Below are 10,001 nucleotides of genomic sequence, written 5' to 3'. Positions count from 1 at the left end.
ACAGTCTTTATTTTTATTTTTTGCATATTAATATAAATTATTTATGTAATTGTGTATTTTTATAAAATAACGAGTTATCATCACATTGTGAAATTTTTAGTAATAATAGTAATAATTAATGTCACCCCTGCATATAAAAGAACCTCAACTGAGCAAAAGTGTTCACGAAATAGATACGATTCTTCTCTTGATTAAATGAGAATCAACCAAACATTAAACATTATCTGAGGAATGTACGCCAATATCCAGTAAGATATTTCTTGACCTGTATCCCTAATATACCATATTACACTTGACAAAACTTTGTAGATTTTCCACAGCAATTACTTATTTAAACATCTCCTCACGAATGCGAATATACAACGCCTGGACTTTCTTTAATTAGAATGGAATTCTTCACGTTAAATCTACTATGAGTGAGTCTGTTCTACGTATCCTCATCATTTTCTGATCTCAAAAGCTCAGCTTATTCTTTTCTTGTTCCATCCCACGTTTCTGATCTTAGAGAACTTAAGCTTCCTTTTCTCTTGCTCCATCCACGTTTCTGATCAGAAAGCTTAAGCTTCCTTTTACTTGGTCAATCCCACGTTTCTGAGCTCAGAAAGCTTAAGCTTCTTTTACTTGGTCAATCCGGCGTTTCTGATCTCAGAGAGCTCATGATTCCTACTTATTCTCGATCGGCCACATGTATCTGATCTCTGTCAACCACAACTTTCCTCTCTATCAACCCCCTACAGCGAAGGCCTTCCGATTCCACAAACCATACGCACTTTATGTGCCTATGGTGACAGCTGTGCCCTCTGTAACAACTCTGCAGGACCTGGAAGGGTTTACAAATTGGGCAACAGCCAATAGACACTTAGGAGGGCTGATAGAGGGGGAAGGAGAAGGGGAGGGGGAGGGGGTAGGGGAGGAAGGAGGGAGCGGGGGACGTCATGGGACGAACAACAACATAAGGTTCAAATCAGAAATCACTCCAGCTCCCCCCTCCTCCTCCTAGTATCCTCCCTCCAAGTGTGTTTTGGAATGACAGAAGAGCCCCCTTTTCAAGATCCCCCTTCCACGCCTGTTCGGAATGGAAAGAGAGCCTGCGCCCTCCCTCTCCACATTTCCTTTTCTTTTTCCTCCTTCCAGACCTAATCGCACCTGTCTGGAATAGAACTACACATCCCTTCCTCCCTCATTCCATACACCTTCCACAGCTGTTTGAAATGGAAGGAGAGCTGTGGGAAGGTGGCTGAAGGAGTATCTGGTATAGCATTGGATGAACAGATTATTGCTTCTTGAGACGTGATTCGGTCCTTCTCTCTCTCTCTCTCTCTCTCTCTCTCTCTCTCTCCCTCTCTCTCTCTCCCTCTCGTTCCCTGAATTAGAAATTACTTGAGGGGCATCGGGTCTTTCTACTATGTCCGCATTTCTTACTTATTGTTTTTTTTTTTATTCTCCGTCATCAGTCTTAATGTTTCTGTGAACCCGTAACAATAGTGAGATCGTTAGGAATTTCACAATCTCGCAAAAAAAAAGTTGCGTAATACAAATCCACAATTATATAGTAGTACCATTTACTATATAATTGTTGATTTTTATTACACAATAGTTTAATATGAGATCTTTATTGTTAGTTGGAGAGGTGATTTTTCTTTATAGCTGATACAGTAACTCAAAGTAAGACTGCAGAAAACGATCTAAATTTTCCTTGTCCAAACCACGCCCATCTTTGGCACACTAGCAATGGGCGTAAGACTGAACCATCCATGAATTCTAAAAATATACAGACAAGTACCATACTCATTTTATATCTATATATATATTATATATATATATATACTATTTATATATATATATATATATATATATATATAGTATATATATATATATAGATATATAATATATATATATATATAATATATATATATATATATATAGTGAATATATATAATGTGCGTACATATATACATATACATGTTTACGTACATGCCTATGTCCAGTGAGTGTATTCAATTTTTTACATTTGTGTGGACGTGTAAATGTTTAAGTATTTTTTGTATAATGTGTACATAGACATAAGTAAATATAACAGCCCTTATTTTTGTTGTGTATAAGACAAAACCAATGAATAGCAAGCATTGCCAAGAGTCAGATGCCGCCACTAACCATGTCCTGTCTCTCCTTCGCAGGCGACAGGAAGCAGAGGACCGAGAGGCCGAACGCCATGCCACCAATCGCCTGATGTTGGGTATCCCCGAAGGTGCCTCCAAGCCCCTGTACCCAGACGCCCAGGACTCCAGTCTAACGCCCTTGCCCCCCGTTCAGATGCAGAGCCCAAGTCCTCCGCTCCCAGCGGTGTGAAACAGAGCCTTCTTCGGGATACCTCGGCCGCCGCTGGTAGCTCCTCCTCCTCCTCCTCCTACTTCGCAGGGAAGGCAATGATGGCGAGGAAGGAGATCTCGTGTATGACAGATCTCCCCCTGCTTTGGAGGTTCTCCTCCTCCTCCCCTCCTCCTCAAAATGATTTTCTCGTTTCTTTTTTCGCTCAAACTTCTTCTGTCCCCGCTCTTCGCTTTCCTGGATATGGTAACTGAAAGGCAACTTTTAAAATAAACCTATGGGTACTTGTCTCTCTCTCTCTCTCTCTCTCTCTCTCTCTCTATCTCTCTCTCTCTCTCTAAGTGTACGGAGGAAAACAGTACATAAGGGAGGAAAAGAAGAGGAGACGAATTCAGAAGATCCAAGGGATCCCGCCGATACCTATAGCTCTTCAAGCCAAGGAAGACGGAAGGCACTGGAGTGCCCGTACGACTCTTTATTATAAAGAGTTCCAGTTCAACCCTAGGCCGTGTCCTAGACTCTTCTTCTTCAGCCGCCTGACGAAGGGGCGCGTCAAACGGGAGGCTAACTGGAAGGACACGACGGACAGACGTCTAGCAGCCAAGGAGTCCGAATTAGCTAACGCCCTTGGAACGAGAAGCGCACGAAGGAAGGAATTTATGCTTTATAGAGAACAGTGCAAGTGTAGCCCGAGTGACTGAGACTAATTTATTTTTAGATAATGTAAGAAGTGTCCGTTAGTGATTTTCATAGGAGGCCATTAACAGTATCATGTATACAGTAAAAGTACAGTTCATATTCCCCGCTCCCCCTCCCCCTCAACCCCAACTAGGTACAAGTCAAAATGCCTGGATGCGTTTCTTTGTTATGTATATAATATACAACGCCAGGAAAGGTCGCGTGAAAGAAAGTGAGAGAATGTTAGTACGTTATTTCATAATAAAACTAACAATAAAAAAGTAAACTTTTTGTACTTCACTGTGACAGCTACTACAGTTTTTTTTTTTTTTTCACGTCTCTTTCAGAGGCGCATTCATTTGGAAGTAGCTCCTTATTTCTCGGTTTCATTCTGTGTTCGAAATTCCAGAGACATCTCGCCATCGAGAGCAGTTGGCCTCCGGCGCCGCATCTGATGACTGACGTTAATAAGTGCTATTATAATACATTATTTAAGAAATAGCGAAAACATAAAAAAATGTGGACTTAGAATCTCTGAATGTTTTGTAGTTACGGTGTCTTAAATAGTGATTGTGAGTGGCGAGTGGGAGCACTCCGACCTGTAAATAAATATTAATATCTCAAGTGTCTTTGTAATCGTATGTGAAATATTAAGGAATGCCTGTAACTGATCATAGAAAGAAGGACCATTTTTCTGAAACGAAGTTATCTTTATCCGTGAACAATCAAAGGGATCTTTCTCTTTCCATCTTGCTATCTTCTCCAATACGTTTTTATTTCTATCTGAATATCTTTTTTCATCTGAATCCCTGCTCTCATCGGCAAGTAATAACTTAAGTGGTTTTCTATCTATCTTTTTCAATAAATCTGATTTTTTTTAAAATCTGCCTCTTAGGACTCATAAGCCAATAATAACGTAAGTGGTTATATATCTATCTTTCTATCTGAATGCTTCAATATGTTTTTATCTTTACCTAAAAAGTTTCTCCAGAATCATCTCAGGTTTCAAACAATTACAGAAATGGGAATTTGTCCTTCCATTTTTGAGAGAGTTGGTGAAAAAAGGAGCAGTGAACTCACTAAAAACACGAGAAGTTTATTTCCAATCCAGTTCATCAAGAAACTTTTTAATTGCTTTTAAACTGACACGCTGATTGGTCCAATCAGATTGGTTAATTTTAAGAGTCGGAATTAAATTCGCTTCGAAATGTTTTCTGCTTTTTTATTCGAAAATTTTTTTCCTTTTCTTTCCAATCGAGAGGAGGTCTTTTTCGGCCGGATGTAGTAGACGTTTTATTTGCAATGTGCAACGCTGTTTTGATTTTCGCCATCTGAGTCAATAAAGATTTGATTCCGAAATCCTTCTGTTCCCGGGGGGCAATCCCAGCGCGGACGCTCCCTTCTGGCACTGGTGAATATGACAGTACCTTCGACCCGAGAGCGTCGTTTCCCACCGACGATGAAGGCGGCGACCCGCCCCCCCCTTCCCCCCTTCATCTCTCCACAAAGGCAAAATACGAAAATCCATGACTGTTCTCGGAAAGGTATGAAAGTGACTGACGCTGCGAAAATGCATATGAACACAGCGACACAATATTTCAGGCAAAGCGACAAGAGGCCTGTGGATTGTGGCGGCCACTCAATGAAAGCAGGAAAATGACGAGGGGGGCCTGTTTTTCCCAGCCATTAGCATCTGATTAAGTGCTTGTAAGCTCGTCGCCAGTCATTTGTTCGAGCGATGATCGCTCTGGGGCCATCACGCGCCAAGAAAGGATTTCTTACCGGGATGCGAAAACGAGCTCTTTTTTATTCAGTTCCCTCAGAAGGATTTATCAACTCCATTTTCAATCCCTGAAGGAGAAGGTTCTTGACGTAGAGAGAAAGGGATGTCTGCATCGAAAGTTTTTTATTTTCCCTTTTACCCCCGTTTAACCAAACTGGCATGATCAGATCTCATTAACACGTCTTTGCCTATTTATTGAAAGGATCACATGACACGCAATTTAAATTCTACGTGCCTCTATATTAAGTAAAGTCTTTGTGAAGCCTTTCTCACCGTCTCCCGGACTGACAGCGAGAGAAGGAAGCAGATAGAGCTGGAAACATGTTCGGCGGGAAATGTGCTATGTTTAGCGGGAATTGTACCATGTTTGGCGGGGAATGCGCCTTCACCCAATCATGAGCGACGTGCAATTGGCGCGAAATCTGGCCTTATCCAATAGCGAACAATATTCCCTTTGCCGCCCGCTGTTGCATGTATTATCAACTTTGCAGTGCATGGCTGGCGATGATATACGAGATCACAAGGGGGTTATGCGAAGCGCCGTTTCGATACACACAATATTATGATACAGGCCCGTTAAGCAACACATAGAACTTATTCCCAGCGGGTAGAATTGTCATTTCATTTTCTGTGCCGAGGATATCTCTCGCCTCCGTTCCACGGCATCAATGCTTTTATTTCTAAATGGACTGTGATCATGTATGATTTCCATTATTTCACCGCTGCCGCTTTTTTTCAGTCTTTTCCTTTTCCTTTTCCGTTATCATGTTGTAATTCTCTGTAATTCACCAACTTATGAAAAGGGGGGGAAAAAAAGTTAATTTGATTTTGCTAAATGGATGTTTTGAAAAGAACGACTTACACATCTTTTTCCTCGTTATCTTTTTTTTTCTTCTTCTTTGTTGAGCTATTGTGGTTAAGGATGTAATTTGCCTTTTCAAAACACAAACACACCAGGGACAACAAAACTATGAGAATGGGATGTTGAAAAAGTAATTGCATTTATTAACGTCAAAGGGAAAAATATAAATAAATACATAAAAAGGGCCCCATGCCTGTACAACCTGTGTATAGTCTGCTTATAATAATAATAATAATAATAACCTCTACTTGGAGACGAACGCCAATTAAGCGGCCTTTCTCATGTAGTCATCTGAGCGAACCTTATCAAACCCCGGGTTTCAATTCGAGATTAAATTACAGCAACAGCTGTTGGCGACGTCTCTCTCAAAATGTATCTAATGGAGGCCATTGTATGAGAAAACTTATTTACGGCGCCTTGCCATGAGGTGTAATTATGGTAATGAAAATCCGGCTTGTCATTAGGCATGCCATCGGAGTGGTTGTTAGTGGTTGTTATTCCCCTTTGAAGACGAGGCCGATGAGGGATCAATTGTTGTCAGTGTTCATGTGGTATTACCGGTAGAATTATCTCTCTCTCTCTCTAGTAACCGAACCCTGCGTTTCATCGGAATAACTGAATTTCTCTTGTGCTTTTGGAAATTCTCTCTCTCTCTCTCTCTCTCTCTCTCTCTCTCTCTCTCTCTCTCTCTCTCATGCGCCATTAAGGTCGACCTCTGCCTCAATGAAGTCTTTTGTCGTGGGTGCTCCCTGTTCGGGGAACCATTTTCTTTTCATCATTGGTGTTATTCTTCGGATTCATTATAATTTTGTGTTTCTCGAAAATGACCCTCCGTGGCTTCAGACTGTTATTTTCGGGTGGCTTTGTCAGAGAGAGAGAGAGAGAGAGAGAGAGAGACGAGGGAGAGAGAGAGAGAGAGGTTTCAGGACTCATTTACCTTTGGCTATTGATTTCATTCATTTCTATTTGTCATGATCGAATCTATTTTCCTTTTCACATTGTGCTTATGAGTTGGAGAATTAGATTCTCTCCTTTCACTTGTGGATAATCATTTCTACCTGCATTAAAACACAAATATATGAGTATAGTTCGTACTTATACATTCACACACACACACACACACACACACACACACACACACACACATATATATATATTATATATATATATATATATATATATATATATATATATATATATGTAGAATCTACTGGTCACTTTTTTACCAGATACATGTGCAATTGTAATAGCCACAATGCCCTCTTAACTTCTTGAATTTTTGCTCTTTTTTGGATATGCTCATTACTACAAAGCCTGAAGATCTAAGAGCAACGAATTCAAAAGTTTTAGAGGGCATTGTGCCCTATAAAACTTTTGAATTCGTTACTCTTAGATCTTCAGGCTTTGTAGTAACAAGCGTATCCAAAAAAAAAAAAAAGAGCAAAAAATTCAAGAAGTTAAGAGGGCATTGTGGCTATTACAATTGCATATATATATATATATATATATATATATATATATATATATATATATATATATATATATAAAACACATATATATATAATATATCTATAATGCACAAAAACCTTTTATAAAAGACCAATATTTCCTATTTTCTCTGGTTCACCTAATCATTTAATATTTTTCCCTTGCAATGACAAGTACAAATACCGGACAAAAGCTTGTTATATCAAGGACTGTATTCGTAACGAAAATTACAACTTACCTAAAAGTGGTTTTGTGTTCGCAACTTGACGTCTTAGGACGCCGCCAGTTGTCATGATTTCTTTGTGTGTATGTTTACACAAGTGTTATGTTTTTTGTTTGTTTGCATTTACGTCGTTGTTTATTCTTTACGATTTCGCAACGCTGATTCTTTGCTTATCTCTTTGTGCATGTTTGGGACTATTTGTTCGTATGTTTCGCTTTTTATTCTATTTTTATTTTTGATGTTTTACTGCAACGTTTGTGAACTTGTGTTTTCACTTCGTCTGCGATACATCAATTTATCTACGATTATAAAGACAAACCAACAAATTCTTTCCGTTTCTGTTCTTTAGAATCTCTAACGCCCTCGCAAGGGAGAATCCCGACTTTCACAGAACTCTCTACTTTCCTCTGTTTTGCCAGAATGATTTGTTAGGCCTATTTCCTTTTCTTGCAGAAACCTATATTGGATGGGGCATCAATGCCCGTCTTGGTCTATCGCAATGAGGAAAAAAATCGCATTTGCCTTGGAACTCTCTACTTCCCTGCATTCCCTGAATCATTTGCCAGGCCTATTTGCTTTTCTTGAAGAAGAAGAATCGAGCGTCCCATGTCTACGGAAAATGACTGAAACCTAAACAGATATTAGGAGCAAGTGGTATCGGCAGTGGGTCACAATGTGGACCGAGAAGGGGACATATTGCTTGAGAATGAGCAATCGTGTGTGCTTAATATATACTACTTGTTTGACGGGCTGTCGATGAGTCCGTTTGGATATTTCCTTGAATATCTGAAATGAGGTGAAATGAACTCATAACCTCTTGGTTTATCATCTTAAGAATTACCAGGACTTTTCATAAAAACAAACCAGCTACGCTCTCCCCCCACCTCTCTCTCTCTCTCTCTCTCCTCTCTCTCTCCCTTTCTAGATTTACCATATGATTTATTTTAACTTTATAAGGTAAAAAACTCTTCCCATGTCTATGTTTCTCAGTTGAAGTTTTGTTTTGATTTTCTGAGCGAACATACCGCGTCTCTCTCTCTCTCTCTCTCTCTCTCTCTCAAACTCCTCGCTCCTTCGCTCATTTCTTTCGTAACGTCCCTTGTATTCAGTGAAAATGCAGCCAAACTCTTCTTAGTCTGCAAAAATACAAACCGAAGACATGAAAACACATATCTAATTCATAATCCCTTCCAATGAAAGTTTAATTATTAACCATCTTGCCCCTCTTTTTAATTTTCCTTACCTTTTGTCTTCTTATATTTATCATTCCTAACACCTCAAAGCAAGCAGACATCCTTTTGTAACACTATTAATTATAAATAATGAATAAACACACCAAAACTGTGTAATAAACTGCCTGACAAATTACCGAAAGAACTTCAATGAATATATATTAAAAGACACCACCAGATGGTTAGCTCATTTGTGGCAACTTTGCACGTTAAAACAAAAATACAGAAATATAAAAGGTTTCTTTCAGAAGCATCAAATGCCTTTATTGTGGAGATATCGAAAATTGACTCCAGTTTACGACCATTATATAACAACTAAGCAGCAGTCAGTGACGTCAGCAAAGTTTTAGCAACTTTTGAAGTCTGTAAATATTGGTATTTGTAATAAGTATATCAAAGAGAATTTATGTTTTATTTAACCCTCGCTCATGAACCATATATAAAACCAATTATATGCCGAACACATACCAATGTCTATAGGCACACATAAATAACCACACATAGACATACGTATATACGAGCATGTCTGGGAGTTTATTTCAATATATGTGAGAGTAAATATACTTTAGTATAATTCATTAACATGATTACGATTGTAATATAAATAAAATGGGTTTATTTGTGCATGAAAGACAATACTGCATCATGTCTGATAAACAAAAACAAAACACAAAAAATAGCCGATAACAGTTTTTCCTTCCACGGACTTTCTCCCTTTTTCCGTGTTCCCCCGATTCCTTAAAGAGAAACTTCCCATTTCTCCCTTGTATTTTTTCGTGACCCTAGAGTTCGAAAGATAGCACCTATGTGGAATTATTATATAAAGTTTTTCTTATGTGTGGAATTCACTACTTTTCTCCGTGTTCCTCGAATTTCTTAATTTTCTATTTTCAAGAGGTGATTTTCTTTAATTAACCTCCTTACTGCCGCTCGCACCAGACGCCAGACGTCTGATGTCATTTATGTTAGATAATTAAAAAAGGTAAATTTAACCATAAGCTCAACCTTCCTAATAGAAATACATACTACACTATTTAATCTGAATGTAGTTCAGATGCCACGTTAAAAGTAAAGAAAATAAGCTTCACAGCTCTTCCCTTTAGTTACACAAAATCTGGCCGATTTGAAAATAAAACCCGAAATTTTTTGAAGGACAATGGTTCAGATACCACGTGAGCAGGTAAGACTAACTGCGTTGACTAACTGTAATATGGCGTTGCAACGTCTCTAGGGTCATGGTAGACGGAACAAATAAGACGAAAAAGTTGAAACTTTGGGAAGATGTCCAATCTGAGCTCCAGTGATTTCTTGGAGACATGGGCATGGGGCTAGGGGCTAGCAGCCACACCCCAAAATTCTGTATATTAAGCCAATTATTATTTGTAATAATAGTATAGCATGGCTAAC

At 38.9% G+C, this 10,001-nt stretch overlaps 1 protein-coding gene across 3 annotated transcripts in view; it reads left to right on the top strand.

Annotated features, from left to right (window-relative positions):
- The window catches only part of LOC135225683 (T-cell leukemia homeobox protein 3-like), a 128,071-nt gene extending 124,441 nt beyond the window's left edge, over positions 1-3,630 (top strand). For 2 of the 3 annotated variants that reach the window (XM_064265042.1, XM_064265033.1), the window contains one exon: positions 2,178-3,630. In XM_064265042.1, the coding sequence (XP_064121112.1) occupies positions 2,178-2,349 (172 nt within the window). In that variant the 3' untranslated portion in view covers positions 2,350-3,630. The remainder of the gene's footprint in view (positions 1-2,177) is intronic. The other variant, XM_064265050.1, reaches the window with a different exon arrangement.
- The last annotated feature ends 6,371 nt before the right edge of the window (positions 3,631-10,001 follow it).

The sequence above is a fragment of the Macrobrachium nipponense genome, chromosome 20 (assembly GCF_015104395.2).
Source record: "Macrobrachium nipponense isolate FS-2020 chromosome 20, ASM1510439v2, whole genome shotgun sequence".
Lineage (NCBI taxonomy): Eukaryota > Metazoa > Arthropoda > Malacostraca > Decapoda > Palaemonidae > Macrobrachium > Macrobrachium nipponense.
The sequence above is the reverse complement of the archived record's forward strand: the minus strand, read 5'-3'. Positions and strand labels throughout refer to the sequence as shown.